The following is a 23,505-nucleotide window of genomic DNA, read 5'->3' as shown; positions in this document are numbered from 1 at the left end:
GTCAAAGTCACACAAGAATGCTTTCCCTGCTGAATTTCAGAATTGCGTCCAAAAAGCCCCCCATTCACAGGGTTCCAGGCATCTGTCCTGAAAGACACTAACACTTTTTAATTTACTTGCTTGAAACCTCAAGAAAGTTGCGGACACACTAAAGGCAAGATCTTCCAATGAAGTCTTTAGAAACCATAGACACAGTTACAACTTTTTACCAAGTTTAATTGTGCAAAAATAGTCATCAAGACTTCAGTCTCATTGTGAACTGAACACAATTCCAGTGATGTATGGTAAGAGGCACTACTGTAATTAGAGCAAATACGCCATAATTATTGTTGATACAACCAAGTGGTTCAATACATGAGGAAACTGTTCTCAAGTGATCTAGACAATCTGTATTTACTGTACATCAAGAGAATCAAAGAAATTAAGCCTAAAAGGAAAGCTGGTAGCAGACTAATGAAGTTTGAGACTGTGCTAACTCATAAGAATATTAAAAAATTATTTAGATAGATCCGCCAGTGATCACCAAGACTTAGTCTGCAATACTGCAGGTATGAAGCCGAACTCATCTTTATTCAACACAGTACTGAGCTTCAGTAAAACAAAATACTTCCCTAATGCCAATATTTCTTTCAAGCACAGGAATGAAGCATTAACAGGATGAAGTATTAGCAACCTTCAAAACTGTATTTCCAACCATGAGACACCAGTGGTGCTGCAGAAGAAATAGACCAGAAAATAAAACCTAAACACTTACAGATCTTAGTCCTCTGGCTCCAGAACTTAATAAAATGAAAAAAAACTCACCAAATAATACATATAGAAAAGAAAGGTGTTGCTGAATCCCCTCACCCCCATTAAAATCCTCCTGTAGTGCCTACATCACTGAGGAAAAAGCAATTCCTTTTCTGGTGCATCCAAGTTTTAACACAACCAGATCAGACATTCATCATTTTGTTCTGTGTAGCTACTTTTTGGTCTTAACAAATCTATGTGCTTCTTGCAAGAGTGTTTCAACTTCTTCGTTATCCTTGTCTTCTGAACTTGGTTCCCAGTCAGAGTCTTCATCCGTAGGCTCGCACTCCTCTTCCTCATCATCTATAAAGCTGTCATTAAGGTCATATTCATTTGGTTCATCATCATTGGCATTGTCCTTCTCCACAGCCCTTTCTCCTGTAGGGACAGAAATGTCATATATATTCCTGAATCATAAATACAGGTGAGAGAAGGGAATCTGCTAGATCATTCACCTCCTACACTCTCAACTTGGATCCATGCTGGACAGTCTGTGCTTCCTTTCTGAACACAAGCTAAGGAAAAAACAAACACTAAACACATCTTTCCTGAGCTGGGCACCACCTACCTGTTTCCCAGTTCAGTCTGTGCTATCATGATGCTTTCTAATCTGCTGTCCACCCATCATCTTCAGAACCTACACTTTTGTGATGAAATTGCCTTCTGCCTTTACAGTATTTCACAATGCTTTTTACTGGCAGGAATCAAAGACTCAGAAACCTCTGTTTACAAGAAATGGATGCTCTCCACAGCATGTTCCTAAACTGTTTTACACAGCTTCTCTTGCAGTATTCTTGTAATTGCTTGGATATGTTGGCACATTTAAACCAATGTTCAAACCAATTCCCAGAGACAGGATAATTCTGTTATTTGGAGAAGCCTTACCTATCTGACATGACAGTGTGTACAAAGCTGCTGCCATGGCAGCATTACCTTCTATTATGTAACAGTAACTGTGAACCTTTAACAAGTTTATTTCCGCTGCTTTCTGATTTTGACAGATGTGTGTAACCTTTGCTCTACAAGCTTATGCTATCTCATTTTTTCTTACATGTCCACAATTCCTAATTAGCCACAGTCTTAATATTCCAGTCTGCCTTTAAGTCATACATCTAAGTAAAACCGTGCTTATTCCCCTTCTTCCCAGCCTCCAAGTTTTGCATTCTTATCTCACCTACACACGTCAATGATCTCATACAGATAATCTATCTGTTGAGCAGTTCTTATCATCTTTCATATGAAACTACAAATCTGTTCATTTCCTCGGCTACGGACCCCAGTCCAAATCAAAAAAGTTCATATTAGCCATAAGCATTTCTTACCAATCTCTTGCAACCATGGGCTGAAGCCCCAGTTGCTCAAGCTATACACAGGGTGAACAAGCAAGAAAACCAGTACTGATGTAGTCCAATCAAATCCTCTATCAATTAGCTTTCTGCTAGTGGCAATGTTACTACTCCAGAACTGTTTTATAGTCTGATTAACATTTTATACTCTATAGCCACTCTCACCCAAGCTTTTCAGAAGCGTTTACAGCATTAGTCAAGTATCTCAAAGATACACCATTTTATGGATGAATTGTGCTACAGAGACACTGAATGTCCACCTAGAATAACATCAGCCATGCGTGACACAGCCAATAAGATAACTGAAAAAAAGTCCTATGGCTGGTAATCAATATTCTTTGTAGGACTGACTGTGCACCTCCTAGCAGAAAATCCTGAAAATGCTCTCTGCCAGTTTGAGCTGTCATCCACTATTACGCTTGCTAGTTTATTGCTCATCAGACTTAAGGCAAAATTAATCACGTCCATGTTTACCAGCAGAATTACTTATCAAATCACAGACTATGGTCCTGCAGAGCAAATTATGTCTTGGAGGGGAGAGTTCAAAACAAAGATGCTAAATATGGCAAGAACAAATTCCCTCTTCTCATCTTACAAGAACAATAAGCCCGAAACCTGCTTAGTAAAGAAACTCTTTGTCACCTTCACAGCACTGTGGGTATTTTACAGCAGAGCTAGGAATTTTCTGGCAAAATACGCATTACTTCCATCAACCTATATATTTTCTTTTTTTTCCTACAAATGTACGGGGAGCATGCTATGTTTTTACTCCTGTACATCAATGCTTTTAGATTTCAGCAGTGAATTATGCACTTCCTTCCATGTCTTCCCACTCCCCCTTCTTTCTGCTACAGTTCAATTCAGCCACACAAGCCCTGAAGCTACTCATTAAGTACAGCTTAATTATTGTGTGTTCTGTGCTGGGAGACAAAAGCTTGCTGATCACCCATTTCCAAGACTGTAAGAAAATCTTGGAAGCAAGCTAATCAGCTTGCTAGAAAACCTCCAGAGAAGTGTGTAGGAGAATCCTGCATAGTTCAGAGCCACAGCAGGTCATTCATCTAGGTAACAACAATGCTGCGAGGTCATTCAGCAGTGAGAATTTAATGACAGCATAACTCTGACCTTTTTTCAGCTTCCTCCCTTACGACCATTCCCCCCTGAGATGCCTTTGAATATTTCTCAGAACATAGAGCACATTCTCTACAGGCAATTTGCAATCCCTCTGGCAGACTGAAGATGTTAAAAACTAAACATGTCATGTAGATGGTACCCTTCTTCTTTTAGCTGGTGGAGTTTAAATACACTTGTATGGAAATTAATCCTCTTGTGTTTAACAGCACAGTCATGCTGTACAGCAAAAAATAAAGGTTAATGGAGCCCTGCCTGTCTGTGCAACCTTGCATGGCTTGGCATGACTGCCTCAAATACGAACCCACTGAGCCCAGTCTTTCACAAGCTTTGCCCTCAAGAGAGCTAAGTAAACCAGTCAACAAGATACTGGTGAAAAAAAAATGTATCAGCAAATACAAGCAGCAACTTAATTAATTCCCTTATTTGCCTTGTGCACAGAATATCAATTCTTCCCTGGTTCTTACTTAGTAAGAGGAGTTGATATATTGAATTTCACTTCTGTGTTAAAAGTTTTACATGCTCACAAACTAAGCCCTTTTCCATCCACAGTAACACTTAGCTGACCACCTGCCACGAGCTGCCCACGCAAGAACTACCATTCAGAAAGGTGTTCTTATGAAAGGCACAGCTGCTGCAATATTAAACCTTCAAGATTTAGAGGAAGGACTTTATATATGCACACAGTCCAGCTTGCTTCACCATAAACTCTAAACTCCTCACTGCTCTTACAGTGCTGCTAGCAATTCTCACCATGCTGTAATACGCTTTCAATAAGAGAGCAGTGACCATGATGGGGCTGGTACCCATGGGGTGCAGCAAAGCAGGTAACAAATAAGCCTGTTTTGAAGATTTCTTTTGGAAATGCTCAGCCACACCTTGGTGATCTCAAGACAAGCCAGCTCCCACTTCCACTTGAGATGCAGCAGTTCCACATCCTCATGCCTTGCTCAGGCCAGGGAAAGTGAAGACACCATATCATCAGACTTTCATATCGCTCTTTAAAGCTCACTTTTAAGTTATTTTAGAAAGAATAGGAAGCGTCACATTTGGAATCTGAGACACAGTAGAAGCCTGGAAACAGACCTGAAGGCTATTTAAAACTGGAGTCAATGTACCCACAACATATAAGCTAACATCGTCAGCAGCAGCAAAGCAAGCTAGGTGCACGGCTGGTAAAAGGATAAGATGCACATACACAATTATTACATTATCAAGAGAGACTACAGTTTGCCTGTGCTGCTAAATAATCCTCACTGATGACTAGAAACTGAAGTAAGGATACATGTTGCGTACAGTGAAAGCTGCCCCCAGCTCAAAGGCATTAACCATCTTCTACACTTGGGTCCTAACAAGCCAGTACCTTTGCCTGAAACACTGATACCTCATAGTAAATGTCAGAAAAGCTCATCAGCACACGCATAGATGTCACCTAAAAGTTACTTAAAGGTCAGTGCAATGCAGAAGAAATATTTTAATGTTTTCAGAGCAATCACTCTTTACAGGGCAACCTTCACTTGGATTCCTTTCATCCTACTATGACCCCTGTGTAAAGAAGGAAGAATCAATTCAGCCATATGTGTCTCTCCTTAAAACATTTGTTTGTTTTCTTGCCTGATTCCAGAGAAGTACAGGTATGCTCATCCAAGAAGCCTGGCACAAATCCAATTTCAGCACTATTACTTGTAAAAGAGCAAGCAGGGTTTTACTAAAATAACAACTACTTTCTCCTCAGTTAAGTACTATCAAGCATTTCCAGGACTATTAAAAGCCAAAAAAACCAAAGTAGATCAGTCACATCCTATGCTGATGTGCCTATTCATAACGTTGGAACATACTCACTATTTTTCGATGTGCGTTGTCTGGTTCCTCTCTCAGTTACTAAAGAAAAAAAAAGTTATTAGTCATGACAGAGTAGAACCGAGCATAAGGGTTAATCACAGCAGGTTCTACAATAAAAGACTGACCTATTAAAGTAATGCTGCAACAACTGTGTTGTATTTACAAGCATAAAAACTATTCTCCTGTCCCTATAAACTATTTTTTTATTGAATGATATGTGAGAGAATACCAAAATGAACTCTTCTTACAATTATGAACCATTCCATTTGTAGAAAAATGTCATTAAGAGTGGTATTTTTATTTTAAATCACAAAATTAGAATATTTCAAAGCACTTAAATATTTTACACCATTATTTACATAAATGCAGTTTCTCCTTAATAGTATCATAATCCTGATTCTTTAAAGTAAAATACATTACCATTATATTTCTGTAACCGTTCTGCTCTGAAGTATGGTTTACTGCATTGGGATTTCAAGTGGAAAAAAAATCTTGAAGTCCAATAACCAAGAAAACCACAAAAATGCAAATTATCTCTTTGAATTCTTAAAGAGCATACAAAATGTCAACATTATGCCCCTCTGTGTTTTTCAACAAGTCTACCTACTGGGATATAAAAGACTAGATAAATATTAGGATAGAAACTTAGATTCAGTTTTAATTATATGCCCTCCTAGCCTCAAGAGAACACACATGCAAAAATTTGTTCTCTCGGTAAGCAAATCACTGGTCTAAGGAAAAAAAAAACCAAAACAGACAGACGTGCTTGCAATGTTTGTCTTAGACCATCACAAGATTTTATAATTTAATGTTTCCAGAGGATTTCCAATAAAAATAAACATAAGAATAAAAATAAAAATGTAAGTATGAAATCTATATATAAAGATATGAATCTAGACAGCTAAGACACAAAAGTATTTCTGTGTACACATTTTGCTATGGGGATGGGAGAAAAGCTATAGAAATAATTTACTGCAGCAGCCATTTGCCACGTTTAAAAACAGTTCAGTAACACCTAGATATATTCCCTGTTTTCACTGTAATACTCCCACTCTGGATGGGGAAGTACAATCCAGAGATCCAGTAATACCACACTATACAATGTTTTATTTTCAATAAAACCTACTAAGCTCAGGAAAAAAGCCACTTGCCATACAGCATTTTTGTCAGTATGTGAGATACAAGAGCATATGAACTACGTTAATTGTATCTGGCCCAGACTGTCTCACTTGCATTGAAAAACATTTGACAGAATGCAAGTTTGCAGCGGCCAAGCAATCTTCCCCATCACAGACAAGGGCAAGATCTCAAACTTCAGTGGCACAAGGGCACAGAGTATTACAAAGCAAGCTGCAAATGCAGAGTTTTTCACTTACAGTAGCTGAAAGCATTTTAGCCCAATTTTTTTTGTATCCATTACTGGGTTTTGGGGTTCCTCACACACACACCTTGAGCTACACTAAACAACTTGGCTTACCTGGAGGCGCACTGTGCTTGTATTCTAGCTTGTGCTGTGGATTCTTCCTGCAAAGAAGAAAACAGTAAAAGCTCAGCTCACCACCATGTTCCACACGTAATGAGCCCAGAAGTCTTTGGTATTTTATCAATAATTTCCATTTCTCTTCAAAATAAAATTCTGCGACCAGTGCCTTATGGCAGTGTCTCAGCTTGTAGTATGTAAGGTGAAAAAAAAAATCACGTTAAAGAAGAGCTGCTCTTGTTTCAGTACTAAAAAAACAGATAGCTGATCAAAAGCAAGAGATGAGGGAGTTTCCAAAGTTGTATGACAAGATGCATTTGGTCAGTATAAAAAGAACTGATCCGATTATTAACTCTCACTAAAAATGAAGCCAAAACATAACTTGTAGTGCATTAAGTACAATGCGTGCACAGTGCATTACAGGTCTGAGATGTCCAGGTGTAGCTTCCACTTTCTGAAACACAAGGCTACAAATCAAATAGCTTGGGAAAATTAAAGAATTTAGAGAGAACTGCTTCTCTCAGAGGGCCACAGGGAGAGGCCACAGAAGGATTTTGAGAGAGATGACTCATTTCTGCAATACACTGCTGTAATCCAGCAAGTTCAGTCTACCAGTTTACATATCTTCTATAAAAAAACAGCACCAAAGCAATGAAAGAAAATTAAAGTCAACTTACTGTTGGGTCTGCAATACCTGTTCCCCTCATTCAGGCTGTGATCCAGATCATTAACACACAGACAGAGCTTCCCCCTCAGTCATCCAATGCTGCTCTAGTAGTCTAACTTGGTCCAACTTACATTTTGCTATTCTGTGTTGCTAGTATATTAGAGGCTTTTCTCAGGGCTGCACATTAAAACAGTTTCAACTCTATTTTTGTGCAGAAGATTTTTAAAGATTCTAATTTCAGAAAGAAAAACAGTTCAGCTGTTTTAATTTTTGCTTCTGAAAATAAGCAACAATTAAAGCCTGCTCTTTAGAGTGACATACCATGTGGTGCTACTTGAAATTTGAGATTGATTTCTGTAGCTGCAGAAGTTTGTTTTACAAAACACCCTTGCTATGAAGACTGCCGTGTAAAATCAGTTGCTTATTTATGTTTTCTTAATCTTCAAAGAACAAAGTAATATAGTTAGTCTTCGGTAGAAAAACCTTATTTTTATGTCAAATACCTTGTGACAAATTCACACACTTCAAGTTGATTTACACTTCTGCAGCTCTGCCAACCCGAAGTACTTTACGTGTGCATTAGAAGTGGTACTTATCTGAATTAAAAAATGGAAATACAGCTTCCAATTAAATACACTGTAGTGGAACAAAAAGCATTAACTATTTTAGTGTTTCACTACTACCATCAGCACTAGACCATTTGATCGCAGCTCAAGGCATAGCACTTAGATCATTTAACTACGTTTCCCTCAAGTAGTAGACAATAGATAAAGACAACAAAAACAACAAGAAAACCCTTAAAACTGCATCTATTGCTTTGTTGAAAGAATTATCATTGTGCCATGGGTGGTTCTTTTCCTCTGCCCCCAAAGACTGAAACACAGATTAAGAAATCATCAACTAACACAGAACAGAGGTTGTCATATCTGGAAAGAAAGATAGTTCTGGTTTTGGATAAAGTATCCATTGTGGTTCTGAAAAGTAAGCTGGTGATTTGGTTAATGGTATAAACACACATTTCTCATCCTAAGATTAGAAATTAAACTACACAGCTATTTTTCAGAAGAAAAACACTTTTTCTGCATTAGCTGAATATAACATGGCTTTTTCTTTTATTATGTTTTATAGAGAACACACTCTTTAGGATCACCACACTTTCTGAGAAAGACAGGGGAAAATGTATCTGCTTAGTCACAATCTTCATTCATCGCAGACCTCAGTTTCAATACGCCCTCCCAGAAGTGCTGTTAGCTAAAAATGTATCCTTTCATCCACTGCATCAATTACACAGCAGTCATTAAACTCTGCTTAATGGAAGGGTAAAACTTAGACATTGTGAAACAAAATTAATTAAGCCAATCTTTCAAAGAAAATCAACAGAGCTTAAAATAAATTGTAGCCAACCATAAACTGGATTTTATTGCTGTTACCTAAATTATGCTTTCTAATAAATCAAATATTGATTAAAACAGTTTTTGTACAAAATCTCAACAAATACTCTACTGAAACGTAAACTAAAAGTTACATATCGAGAACAACACGTTACAATAAATTATTGTTTATATAAAATAAGAACAGTTTTCTACATGTTCACAAGTGAAAAACCATTTTTCTCTAGGTCACCGAAAAGGTTCCAAACATCAAGTTTTCATCTTCACTAGCTGAAAACACTAACAAGCACTTTGCACACATTTTGGTGCTGCAAAAATAGCAGCCTGCCTGCTGTTAATTTCAGAAGGCAGCGAGAATTTAGAAAGAGCCCTAATGATAGGCTACAGTCAAGATTTAACATCAAGAATTACTAGTTGTTCTATAGTAATTTTGTAACTCCAATGGAGAACTTTCTTAACCTGCAAACAAGAAAAGCCGTTTTGTTCAGTGTTTCTTTACCTGTAACAAGCTGTTCCATATGGACATTCAGGCCGGTTATCGTTGTCATCCTGAGTTATGACCTCCGTTTCATGATAATCAACATCATTAGGATGACTGAACTGTTGAAAGTGAACAGGATTCTTCCTGCAAAAGACAAATATGTATCGAGAAGTGACTGTTAATTTAAACATGAGAAGTGTGAGATAAGAAAGATTGTCACCGAATCGGTGACAATTCGTTTTTCTGTGGTTAGATAAAGAGAAGCTTTTCATGTTTAACTTTACGCAGAATGCAAGACCTACGTCTAGGTTAACAGAAGAAAAGTTTTGTCCCAGCACATGCTGCAAAAAGAGGTTAAACGAGGAATTTTCCTATTTTCCATTACCTTCAAGTCTCAAACCTCCAACATTTACACGATCTACTGATGTAGTGATATAGCGTGACTCCTTCTCAGTGGTTGACTGGCCATTATGCCTCCCTCTGGAGCTACCAAAGTGCTATAGAAACTAATACCAAAGCCTTGGCTCAAGTTTGAAGGGCCAACACATGGCAGCCAAACAACCCCAGTACTAAAGACTCCCCACACCTTTGAGTGATTGCCTACTAGATTCAGGCAATGTGTCTCAACTATAATTTCTGGTCTGTAGGCAAGTTACTCCTCCTCCTCACTTGAATACTACAAATGCCAGCATGCTATTCCAAATGGAGCAGCTTACCGGACACTGGTTATATTGCCAAATTTGCTTTGCCTACTATGACATTTCATTTGAAATAGGAAATTACAGCAATGACATGGAGTTATACCATAAGACATAACAACTCTGTATGTAGTGCAGTCACACCTTTAGTGATGAAAGCACATTACAAGCATCCACAACATTTATGCAGTCGAATCCAAAGTAAGTGATAACATACAAATCTACGCATTGTTGAAAGAACATCTCTACTGCTTCTAGACAAGAAATTGGAATACACACCATACACGACAAGGCAGCTGTCAACAACGCTGCTTAGAGAAGAGTTTGCTTTACAAAACTCCTGTAAGTGACATTAAAAAGAACACAGAAAAACAAGCTGCAACTTTAGGAGACATTCACGTGACAGACCAAAACATAGCACAAAAATAATGTCAAAGCAAACACACTGGTACCAAAAGCAAATCTGCTTTTTCCTTATGATTTCTTTTCTCCCAAGCATAAAAGCAAGAAATATGAGCTATTTGAACAATTTTCCAAAAGACATCCACAAAAGACTTCTGTGATTTACAACACTAGTTCCAGAGTACATAATCTTCAATGTGTTTGTGACTGCTTTAATTTACACTTGTTATAGCTTTATTTAGAAACACAAAGCCAGAAACATCTATGTAGCTAGCTACATATACAACAGCTTCCTCAATGATCACAAGCCTTCTTCCTTTAAATTCATAACCACCTCCTATGAACTTTATGGGGAACAGCTGAAGTTGATTTCAGCATTTCAACTACCACAATAAGGAAAAAGAAAGGCTTCTGTTGGAGCTTTTGCAAAATGATTACTTGAGCCCTGTGAGCTCTTCTAGCCCTTCAGGCCTCCTTTTATGCACTTGGAAAAGTATTAATACTTTAAATCTCTGTTTGCCTGGTACCTTTCGCTCAGGAAACACAACGAGCAAGCTGCAGATAAACTCTTCAATGAGCTACTTACCAAAGACCAGTGTCCTTTGGGTCTATTTAAATAGGTGACAGGCTTCTTGTCCTGGTCTTTTCTGGTAGTTCTGTTCATTTCTCTAAACTAGTGTACATAAATACTGTTTCTCTAGAAATCACTGCAGAGTTTCATTTACCAATCATTTACTCTACCACAAGTTCTCTGGAAACATCTTTTACACCAAATTCAAGTTCAGTGCCTACTTCTTTTCCCACCTAAAAATAAATGGGTCAAACCCAAGTAATTTTAGAGGATATTGCTTTGCTTTCTAAATGTATACAGCTAACTTATTAGCAATATTAGCAAGAATTTCAGGTCATTTGAAACACAATTCACCTTCTCAAAGGGATACAGAAGCAACTAATATTCTGTGAAATAATTTTTGTATTTATTCCTATAATAACATACAAGTAGCAACACAGTCACAAACGAAAGAAGACCAACCCATTGTATTTTAGGATATATCCATTTCATTTAAAAAAGTTTACTTTGAAACCTACTTGGACAGCAGCCCTTATCAGAGGAGAGAGGAAAAAAGAAAAAAGAAAAAGAAAATAGCCCGAGAGGAAGGAGGAAAAGAAACAAAAGGGTCTTGATGTACACTCCCTATCACAAAGCTTCAGCATTTTTGGGCCACTGCATGATGCTTCACTACCTGTGAAGCACCCTACCTCCAGATGCTCCGGACTAGTGGAGACAACATATTTTACCCTACTTTTATCTGGATAATTTGTACTTATTGTGAAACACACAGAAATGGAATTAAAACCAGCAAAATAAAGTAGAACAGTGTCTAGCTTATATTAAGGAAACATTTTCCCTCCTTGAAAAAAATCTAAAGTTTCTTCCTTTTATTAAGGGTTTGCTTTCTTTGAGGGTATTTCTTTTTAATATTTTTTTTAGACACAAGAGATTTGAGTTGTAAGAGCATATCGTTCATGCCATGAGCTGCACTCCAAAGTGAATTAGTTTCGCAACAAAACCTCACTGCACAGGAATATTTTATTCATCTGATCAAAACAAAATCATTAAGCTTTTAATTGGTTGATTTTTATGTAAGTAAAGCCTATTTTAAGAATAAAGTATTGTGGGACATTTGCCTTTTTATAAACATACACAGTTACTGCAACTTTGCTTTCACAGAAGCTCTGAATTTGTGTACTCACATTTCATGGTGCAGAAAACTATGCAAACAAAAATTATGCAAATAAAGTTGATAAATTTTTCAGAATCACTGCAGTCATCTCAAGCAGAAATTGATTACAGCTCAGTGTAACACTTAAGACAGTTTTTCGTCTGTGCAGTGACCAAAAGCAACCTTGCAAGCTTTTTCTAAAGTAAGTTTAATTTATTAGGTCAGACTCCCTTGCTCGCCACAATCACAAGCAGAAGGCCTCAGTCTTCTGAAGGGCTTATTTTCTCAGCTACTAAAGAAACTGGTAGTGAAGGTGCAATGAATTACCACACTAGTTATAAAGCCAAAGAATTCAAGGCCAAAGTTATACCACAACCACACGTAAGATGCTTGTAAGTTCTAACTTCTAAGTGTTACTAGAAGAGAGGACTCAGGGAGACAGATGCAGGTCTTCAGCTGCCAGATTGACAGGCTTAAGGCGAAACGAAAAATAGTTATTTACATAAACAAACAAAGAGCAACGTATGTAGAAGACTGCACACACAAATCAAAAGGTTGGCTGAGCATGCCCTGCTTTGACAGCTGTGAGAAAGATGCAAACACACCCAAGCAGCAGGGCACTGTATCGCAAGTTAGCAAAAGCATAGAACTGTGGACAAAAATTTTGAGTTGCCATTTTAGAGATGAGAGTTCAGATCTACTTCACCCCTTCTACAAAGCCCTTGAAAGGGGGAGATGGGTTTGGATTTATTTTTTAATTCCCTAGTCTTCTAACTTCAGACAAAAACAAGCAGCAGACAAGAAAATGAACACGAGTATTCAAAGAGTAAGTTCCTTGACAACAAACACAAACATAACATACACAGAACACTCTGCCTCCTGGTGGTTATAGAAGTTTCTTTCAAATTCCTAAAGTTTCAGGCTACCTCAAAAGGAGAATCTGTTACTGAAGGACGATGACAAGAAGAATCCCTGGAGCAAGAGTTGTGTACCAAGCTTGATTCTTTCAAAAGCAGTGTTTTCAAATTCATAAATGAGGAAACTGAACTCTGGGTTACAGAGTTATTTCCTAAATGTATAAGACATGTTAATGTCTAAAATTAATAGAACTAATCTTTTCAATTTGTGCTCATTAACTAGGCACCTACCAAAGGTGCCAAAGTCATGTCCAGAAGACAAGTAGCCCTTAATAGCAGTTTACAAAATAAAGATTATAACTCTGAAGAGCACTTATTTATTGGATAAATGACATTTTATAAATAAGAAAAATCACATAGAAAAAAGCATTATGGAAATGTTACACTTACAAAAGCAGTACTCATTTAAGGTGCTGATTCCTACAGCACACCTCATTAGCAGACAATTATCATGAAGTTATGAAGGAGAGGAAAACTCTAAAACTAGTTTCTGCTCAAGGAAAATACTACACGATGGAAAATCAAATACACTATGAACATGGTCCTTTCAAGTATCCATTCAAATCATACTAACATACGTGTTCTGTTAAAAATATGGCTAACTCCAATGACTTGCTTTACTCTAACACATCTAACATCAATGCAGAAAGCCTACTTGGTGGTCTTGTGTTAAAAGCAAATACTAAGACAGACTACCAAGCATATTTCTTTTGCTGCAAACAAGCAGGTTTAGTCTTCTGAGATTTCCTGAAAATTAAAGCTCAAGTTTTTGAAACTTCATCTTTACAAATTTCTCTAGCAAAGTAGGATTTTGTTATGTGTTATTTCAGAGCATTCTTTTTTCTTAAAAAGCAAAACTTTCCAAGAGTATTGCTGCTAAATGTTTTAGAATACAGACCCAAAACGAAATACGCACATGCAGACTCCTAGTCCATATTACACATAACTACAATTTGTATTCCTAAACATTAGGAATCCTTCAGCATATCAGAGCATTACATCACCTTAAGAGGGGAAAACTTGTCAGAGCAAAATTAAAAGCAGCTGGAGCAAACTAAAAGCTGCATTTGTACTATTGGATCAGCTTCACTGCCTAATAAAACATCTTCTTATGATATCCATTCAGGGCAAAAATTGAGATATGTGAAAGAAAGCTACATGAAAACCAGAAGTCTGATGTGCTTATTAACACAACACCTTCACACTTTTGAGTTACACAATTACCGACAGCATTAGGGACATGAAACATATACAAGAACCCATTTACTTGTGCTTGCTTTTTTTCCTAAAGAACTCCTCTGTTTTTTCCTATTGGTCAAGACCCTTAGGAGGTGGGAAGAATAATAATCATTAAATAAAACCACAGGACCCACTGTTTCCAAGCTTAGCCTTATCTTTTGTGCTTACAACCTGCATAGATTCACCTAGAACACAAAACCTTCTCCCAGCTGCAGTTCTCAAGTCATTGGTCATTTCCTAGCCTCAAGCCCATTCATATATCTTCTACCTGCTGGTACGTGTACTGTACACACAGGGGATTTTTTTATTTTTTTTTTAATGGACCTTTGTTTTTCCTACAACACTTCATCTTCTAAATTTGTTTAAGTACCTCATCCCTTGTTTGAGTTACATTAGCCACTAGGAAGACCTCCTCCTTCTAGACTTTTAAAATTCTTATTATGCCACTTGTTCGTCATCAGTCCCCTGTGTACTAAAATATGTTTTTCAAATCAAAGCTTGTAATTATTTTACTGTTTTCTGTTCCATAGCTCATACATTACTCCTTAATAATAAGCTATCTTAAGCTAGTTTTAATTTTGCTTTACCTGTAACAGTTTTTTCCATACATGCAAGGTGTCCTCTTATGCTTGATCTGTTTGGAGCTTTCTGAAGCATCTGCACTTCTGGTTGAATCAGAAACCTCGGTCTCGTAATCCAGATTTGCATCAGGCTCAAGAATCCCTTCCTGGGCACCAAAACATTGGGAAGTCCTGCCCCCGTGAGCTTGTTGGCTTGTAGAACCAGTAATCTGCTCTTTGTTTTCTGTTTCCTCAATTCTACTTGTTTTACTGGAGATCTGACCTATTCTTTTAGAGCATTTACTATGCAGCTGCCTATCACTTTTTTCCAGAGAACTTCCAGGGTTTTTTGTTCCAGTCTTGCCATTTCCTTCCATGTTTCTCATGGCACTCTCAAGAGGAAATCCAGATGTACTCTGTGGAACAAGGTTACATTTTGAAGGACCTGATAATTTACACTCTTCAGAATTAAAAGCTTTATGGTCAAACTCTGCCTCATCTCATCATTCCAGTTTTCAAAATCAGAGAATCACAGAACAGCTCAGTTTGTAAGGGACCTCAAAAGATCATCTGGTGCAGCCTTTAACATCTTTCTACTCGACTTTCCAAACTCAAGTTAGTTGCTAAAAACAGCTGCTAAATGAAAGGCTCAAGCTAAAAATACACATGCAGTTTAAAGAAAAACTTATCCTAGAGCTCCTGTCCTGAGCTTCCGTTGCCTCACAACACAATCAGATTCCTCTCTCATCACTTCAGTTTGTGAACAGTCCAAGGACTTGAGCTTAAATTAAGTTTTAATTGAAAGTACTGCTCCTGAAAAATGAATGAGGGTTATATGTGACAAGATACAGGCTCTAGAAGAACATACATTCCTATACAAGAATCAAGTTTAATCCCTTATGTACCAAGGTATATGAGATCTATATATCTTTATCTATATATGAGAAATATATGGGAATACATGATAAATACCTTGAGCTTAATCTCAGCCCAATACATCTTAAACATTTCAGCTAATGACTCTAAATCATAAACCACATTTGTCAGTAGATACCACTAGGCAATTATTGCATTTTTGAGAAATACTGCATCTTAAATTTCAAGTGTACATATGCTCCAAAATAAGAGATGTGTGCTTTAGAAAAAACATGAGATACATAACTAAGACAGGAACACTGTCCTGACAACAGAAATGCTACCTGGAACCATGTTACCTATATTGAAGGTTTGACTACTTGTATACACTACAGTACTATTGGAAGACCTGTGTTCCGTACAATTTCTCTGGGTTCCCCCTCCAGTAAATTTATACTTCGTCATATGGATGTGTTTACTGGAGCTTGAAAATCAGCTGGTGGTTTCCTATTTGATTTTGTTCCATTCAATGCAAGTCTAACAAACTGCTAACCACAAGCAGAGACAATGACATTTGAGCAGTAATGTCATTTAAAAAAGGGGGCAAATTCAACAATAATATGAAACGAACCCGACAGCAGCATATTTAGGAAGTCAACTCAGAGACAAACATGACTCTTATTATTGACACCCCCAAAATCAGGCTCAGCAAACAAGTGCAGTTTAGGAAATAAACCTTCATTTGCAAAAGGAGGTCTAAATTACTCTAACTTGCCTCTCCCACTTATGACTTATCTATTGCACATTTCAATCTATTGCCTACAATGGGGCTAAACACTTTCACATTTATGATGATGATAAGTTAAAAAACAGGTTGCACTCAAGGAAAACCAGTGACAACAGCAATAATGGCACTGGTTATAATGTGTATATGGTCTCACTGCCATCTGGTGGCTGTTGGCGCTTTAAAGAACTAAGATTCTTTTTACTTCCTGGCCCGCAGCATAGTTTCTTAATCGCCTTAAATATGACAGCAGAAGAATGGTTTTGGTTTTGACATAAAAATTCCAATCTTTTAGAGCTCTCTATAATTACTACTTTTGCTTGCACTAACCCATTATTTTTACTGCAAAGTTCTGAAACCAGTTTCTTACACTGTACTTCAGATAAAAATGATTTATGAAATTATCAGAAGAAAATAAGTAAGGCTTCAAATTGTAAAATGAAATAATTCATTATGTAGTTACTCACCTTATAATTTGACAAAGAGAAAATAGCAGCGCAGCTGGTATTAACGTATCTAGCCAACAAGCAAGCTCACCGCTGAGCACTTTTTCAGATTAAAAGACACCAGTATGTTATATCAAAACTACCATGAGGGTTATGCTCTCCGTGAATAGATAACTTCAATTAACCTTTATATTTAATTAAAAAACAAAACCAATCCCCAATTGTTTGCAGTGTCAAAACCAATGACAGGTATACCAAATAATAGTATTTTAACTATTTTATCAGATCCTATTATAGATCCAGGCGATTCTAATGCTAAAGATTAGAAATTCCTACCCAGATTATTCACTTAAAGGAAAAGTCTGTGAAATCCTCAGTTTGTTCTCAGCAGAATGTTTTGTTTGTCTTTGTTTGCCTAATGATTCTCCTCTTTTCATTACTAGCAAGGTGATATCAGTATGCATTTACCTGCCTACAAATGCAGCTGTACTACGAAGACACACAGACACTGATCAACTGGACAGAGCATTTTGGATTTCAGATACCTTTTTTTTTTCCTTACCTTTTTTTGGTTCAGATTTTGAGACAGTGGCATAAGCACACTCCCTGCTACCCTTCTTCAAAACATAGCAGTTGCTAGGCCACACACCATAATTCTCTGACCATGAAACTTAAACAACTAGAATGGCACTAGTTTAGGTAAACTCATGTTGCATTACACCAGGGTCATACCATCACCTGTCCCCTAAAGGGCTCTTGGAAAAGGAGATCACACACCAAACCACTCTGGGGACCGGTACTTCGGCACATGTTTTCCTGCCTCTTGCAGTAAAGCTGAAAGTCTGGCATCTCTGTAGAGATCTCTGAAGAGATGCCTCTGTAGAGGCTCTCAACAAGGAAGTGCAGAAAACCAAGTCTCTGAAGGCTTCCAGGATGCTTGCTATAGAACTGTACAATGGATTGGCATTTCAAAACAACTCTTAACAACAAATCGCAAGCGGAACACAGAGTTACGTTGTAGACCTAACCTTCAACATGACATTGCCAACTACATTCTCATTTTCTGTAATACTATGGTTCTGCCCTGAGCCAAAGAATTACCTGAGGTGAAGGGACAGGGATGGAAAGACAGCTCCTTTTCCACTGATCTTGTTCTTCACTTTCAAAATCTTCCAGAGCTTCTCCAGAAGCTAATCTTTTTTTCTGCTGCACATTTACTTCTGATTTTAATGACTCCATATTGCTTTCTCCCCTTCCTTGGCCTGTTTTCATTTTACTACCTTAAAAAGAAAATACAAGGGTACTTTTGGAATACAATTTTTACAGTGAAATCCTGATCACATTAGAAATCTAAAGCTACACTGAAGCAGAAAAAGCTACATTGAACCAACCTCTTCTAAGCTGGAATCATCACCCCACGTAATGATTTTTTAAATTGTTCCAACAGTGTTTGGACAAATCTCTAGCTCCTTCGAGGTCAGGCTGTCAACAGCACACAGATAACCCTTGCCCCCACAGCTCCAAATCTCAACACTCACAGATCAAATTGTTCAGTCTTTGAAACGAATATTATATACACATATATCACAAACATTACAGTACTTGTGGAAAAAAAAGCAAAACAAAAGAAAATACCACCCCACCCAAAAAAAAACCCATACAAAACAAAAACCATAAGAAAATCACAGTAGTGCAGGTCTCAACACACACATCTGAAGTCCTCTGGTACGCACAATTTTTACATCCCAGGGAATAAGCCAGTAGGCAACAGTCTAGATTTGGAAAGGAAGAACAAAGCCCAAAGCATAAAGTTTCTTATGCTTCTTATAGTTTTCTCAAAATTAGCTTTTGAGGAAAGGAACAGGCAAGGTAGTCGATGGCACATGACAGAGGTGTTTAAAGCCACAACTTCGCAGGTTAATGCATCCAGACACCTACATTTACTATAGGATAGGAAGCAATTTGTCAGACACTACATGAAATACTTCTGCAGGCCTGCTTGGGCATCAAAAGCCAATCTTCTCCATTACACCACCTCAGCAGAAATAAATGGTAGAAAAAGAAGCATTAAAGAATAGCTATTGGACAGAGAGGAGCAGGCACAGACACACCAGCTGCAGATCATACACTTAGACTGACTAAGGAAGGAAACTCAGCAGTTGGCACCTGAACCACGCCGCACCTCACCATAGAACAACAAGCAGGTTGCGGCAAGCTGTATTCAGCAGGGAGAAAGATAGAAACGCTGGGGGAGCACTGCTAGCGTACACTGTCATTTTCCTTCTCCTCTCTCATTTCTTTAGTCCTCCAGTTCCATCATTAAAAATCTTCAAAGCAATAAATGCTTTGTGATATGTTTGTCACAGAATGTCTAATGGCAGTTTTAGAAGTCTTTACAAGCTCCCAGGACCAAAGCAGGATATGCTAGAAAATCTTCTCAGGATTGTGCCAGTGTGGCACCGTTGTGTCACCTGCTGATAGTGACTAAACACAGCATTCTGCTGCTATCAATGTTGACAAACAGCAGTAGAAATTTATCAAATATGCAGCAATTTCCTTTTGCAGGAAGTACAATAGGGAATGCAATACTACTTTAGCAACATACTGGTAATAAACTACTACATTATTATGAACTGCTCCTCCTAGGAGGAATCTTTGGACTAAGTGATCAAGTTTGACTCAGTCACACACCACCACCCCAAAAAAAATCCTACTTTTAAAAACTGTGAAATTAGAAAAATCTAAATTTAGAGGGCAATACATTGGTGAGTTAATTGTGGAGAAGGCTTGGAATAAAGGTACAGAAACTACCCAGAATTTACATACTAAACAAAACAGTCGAGTTTACAGGAAAAGGCTCAAGAACCTCAGATATTCAGCTGTCCAAAAAGAGTATGTTATCTGGCATAAAAAAAAAAAAATAGAACAGGAGGAAAATCACACACAGAATCACTAGGTTGGAAAAGACCTCTAGGATCATCGAGTCCAACCATTCCTATCAAACACTAAACCATGTCCCTCAGCACCTCATCCACCTGTCTTTTAAACACCTCCAGGGATGGTGACTCAACCACCTCCCTGGGCAGCCTGTTCCAGTGCCCAATGACACTTTCTGTGAAAAATTCTTTTCTGATGTCCAGCCTGAACCTCCCTTGGTGGAGCTTGAGGCCGTTCCCTCTTGTCCTGTCCCCTGTCACTTGGGAGAAGAGGCCACCACCCTCCTCTCTACAACCTCTTTTCAGGTAGTTATAAAGGGCAATAAAGTCTCCCCACAGCCTCCTCTTCTCAAAGATAAACAACCGCAACTCCCTCAGCTGCTCCTCGTAAGACTTGTTCTCCAGTCCCTTCACCAGCTTCACTGTTCTTCTCTGGACACGCTCCAGAGCCTCAACACCCTTCTTGTGGCGATGGGCCCAGAACTGAACACAGGATTTGAGGTGTAGTCCCACTAGTGCTGAGTACAGAGGGAGAATAACCTCGCTGGACCTGCTGGTCACACCGTTTCTGATACAAGTCAGCTGATCAGAAAGAGTGCTGTCACAGCCGTAGGGCTGATGATAAAGGAGACAATAGCATGTCAGCTGCCAGGCATGGAGCACAGAAAAAGAAGAAACAAATTAAGACTTTCTACTGCTACCGTTATAATTTAAGAAAATGGTATCAAAGCACATAAACGTACATTCATATGCAAATGTATTGCACTGCAAACCTACCTCCTTTCATTGCAGGTTCAGAAATTGTCTCAACCAGGAGGTCTCTTTCCAGCATCCAAGATGGAAGCATTCTTTTTCTTTGAATGGATTTTGACTGTTCATTTTCATTATCATTAGAAAGAGGAACCTGAAAAAGTCTTTACTGTTTAGTGTCTTTTTCCATTTACAAATGAGAGGGAAAGAACTAGATCAGAAGTTTGTACACAGCTATGTCCTTGAAATGCATCCTGGATTACCATCTACTTTTTGGATGCTGCCCATTGCTTGCTTTTTTATTTATTTTATTTTACAGTTCCTACTTGCGCAGAAAAACAACATCTATAGAAACCTTCACAGAGTAAACAAAACCTCTTTAGACCTTTGCAATAAATATCTAAAAGGCTACAAACTGAAAGCTTCACAGAAGAGCTTTACCAGCACCATGCTACAGTTTCCACAAGTACAGATACAAGAAAGAGGAGGTTTCACAAACAAATGCCTTCCTGACAAGGAAAGAAAAAGCCCTGAAAAGCCTTGCTAGCATTCTTTCAATTCCTTTCCCCAGGAAGGAATCACACTCTAAACCTCATCTGTAAAAACAATGTAAACAAACCAAAGTCACACAGAGTACATAGTTATTTACTGGAAGTGTTACTATCAGTTTGAATTTCTACTTACTGAAAGGTAAGTATCCAACCCAGGAACATCAGCTACAGTAAAGGCTGACATTTCATTTGTTGTACGTAGTTATTACCTACTGTACAGTGACCAAGGTGTTCCTTTCAGCACACCATTGCTAAATACACAACAGAAGATCTAAGAAAAATTCCACTGGCTCCATACGCTGTTTACCAGATTGCCTGAAAGCCATTTTACTCAGCAGCATTTAAAGAAGCAAAAGATGCTTGCTTTTAAAACTCTGTTTTGATAGACAGGATTCTGGCTGCCTGGAGAAAAATGGAGGGTTATTTATCTCTGTGCTCATATGAATCTTAACAACATAACTCCATCACAGCTCTACAATTCTAATGAAACAGGCCACTAGCACATTATAAACAGATATTATTTATAGCCAGTACATGCTGATTACACTCCGACTGCAGGTTCTGCAGATACAGATCTCAAAAGCTTTTAGGCTGGCTGGAAGAACAGTCATTCATTCCCCTAAGCCTTCATGGGCACCTACGGGGCAGTTACTGATATGGACCAGAGACTGGACTTGGTTCTGTAGTACTGAACTCAGCTACAATACTGTGAGCTTAAAATATTGCTGTAGCAATAGCAAGTGTTTTATATTCAATAGAACAAATTACTGCAATGTAAGCATCATACACATAAATACATAATTGAAATGTATTTCTATACTTGTATAACACACAATCGCAAGAGATATTTTGAGTACACAACTTCGATTGTCATAATTCACTTCTCAGAGGAAAAAAAGTTTAGAAAACAAAATCTTTCTAATTTTCAACACGTTTACAAATATTAATAAAAATTAAGCACCCACCAAATGTCTGGAAGCAGCACCATTTTTTCTCATTTTTGTGGCTCCCTTTATCTCAGGAGAGATCTTACTTGGAACATGCTGGTTCTGTTAACGACAGACCATAAGACATCTCAACAAGATGAGCGGTTGGCGCTTCTTCAGCATCCACTTCCTGATCTTTTTCTGACAAAGAAAAATCATTTTTAACTAGTGGAGCTCATCACAAATATAAACACACAGTTCTACTCAAACACAGGAGATGGTGTGAACGTTTGCTATTAGCATACTTCTAAACTGACCATAACACAGTCTTGCATGAATTTACAGAGGAAAAATACATGCCTTCCTTTCTACCTTCCACTGAGAGCATTTTGAAGGGAATATTTTCCAGTCACTGCTTACCACTGCTGTAGCAATTTGGTTTTTAAGTACATAATTCGCACTAATCACTGTCACAGCAAAACTTTGAGAAAGCTAGATTTACAGGTCAGAAACTGCTTTACATAGATACGACAACATCCCAAGATTTGGTTCTACACTAAAAGTCAGATGACAACGTTAGACTAGAGGTTTCAGCACCAGGTGCCCATTGAACCCAGCACCTCTCTGCAAGTGCTCACTAGAGGCAACAAGCCCGCAGCTATGAGTGGGCACCACGTACACAGGTGCTGGTTTTAAAAACCTCCACTCAGAGCCACTGTGTCCAAAATGCTTTTCATTCCTGGAAGTGCAACTGATTTTCCTTTACCCTCGCCCTTCCATTAGTGAATTTGCTAGCACAAAGAATCAGTGGGGGAACGCCTGGATGCTGTCGTATCCACTGCGCTTCATCAACCCTGGAGTCACTGCTGCCCCTTCCACAGGTTTCTGCATCACACTGGAGGCACTCGCTGACCGGCTCAACTTGGCTCCACCAAGAAGTGTCATAGAATGGTTTGGGTAGAAAGAGACCTTGAAGATCACCCAGTTCCAACCCCGGCCATGAGCTGGGACACCTCCGACTGGACCAGGCTGCTCAAAGCCCCATCCAACCTGGCCTCGAGCACTTCCAGGGATGGGGCGGCCACGACTTCTCCGGACAACCTGGGCCAGCTCCTCACCATCTCTACAGAAAAACAATTTCTTCCTTAGACCTAATCTAAATCTCCCCTCTCTCAGCTCAGAAGCGTCCCCGTCCCGCTGCCCTGACCGAGGGTCCCTCCTCAGCTTTCCCGCAGCCCTGACAGCGCCGGGAGCTGCCCTAAGGTCTCCCCGGAGCCTTCTCTTCCCCGGGCCGAGCGAGCCCAACTCTCCGCCCCCCCTCACAGCGCCCCTGCGACCCCTCCGGAGCCGAGCGCGGGGGCAGAGCGGGGACAGGGCCGGGCCGCCCCCGGGGACACCCGCCGCCTCACCGGGAGGGACAGCGGGACCGCAACGGCACCGGGAGAAGCGAGACCAGGAGCCGCTACGGCGGGAGGAGGAGAAAGAGGTGGAAAAGGAAGAGGAGCAGGAGCAAGAGGAGGAGGAGCAGGAGAAGGAGGACGAGCAGGAACAAGAGGAGGAGGAGCAGGAGAAGGAGGAGGAGCAAGA

General features: G+C 38.9%; 1 protein-coding gene across 1 annotated transcript; it reads right to left on the bottom strand.

Moving 5' to 3' along the window:
* Positions 1–195: 195 nt before the first annotated feature.
* Positions 196–23,502, bottom strand: APLF (aprataxin and PNKP like factor; the record flags this gene model as incomplete). The annotated part of the gene is given in 10 exon segments (XM_069850900.1): positions 196–1,170; positions 5,112–5,150; positions 6,589–6,635; positions 9,149–9,274; positions 14,698–15,086; positions 17,857–18,035; positions 20,469–20,595; positions 21,958–22,038; positions 22,040–22,119; positions 23,328–23,502. Coding segments are annotated over 10 exon segments (1,449 nt in total), but the record flags the coding sequence as incomplete, so codon positions are not given.
* Between the last annotated feature and the right edge of the window lie 3 nt (positions 23,503–23,505).

This window comes from Phaenicophaeus curvirostris, chromosome 2 (genome assembly GCF_032191515.1).
Source record: "Phaenicophaeus curvirostris isolate KB17595 chromosome 2, BPBGC_Pcur_1.0, whole genome shotgun sequence".
Classification (NCBI taxonomy): Eukaryota; Metazoa; Chordata; class Aves; order Cuculiformes; family Cuculidae; genus Phaenicophaeus; species Phaenicophaeus curvirostris.
This window is presented reverse-complemented; position numbering and strand designations above follow the sequence as displayed.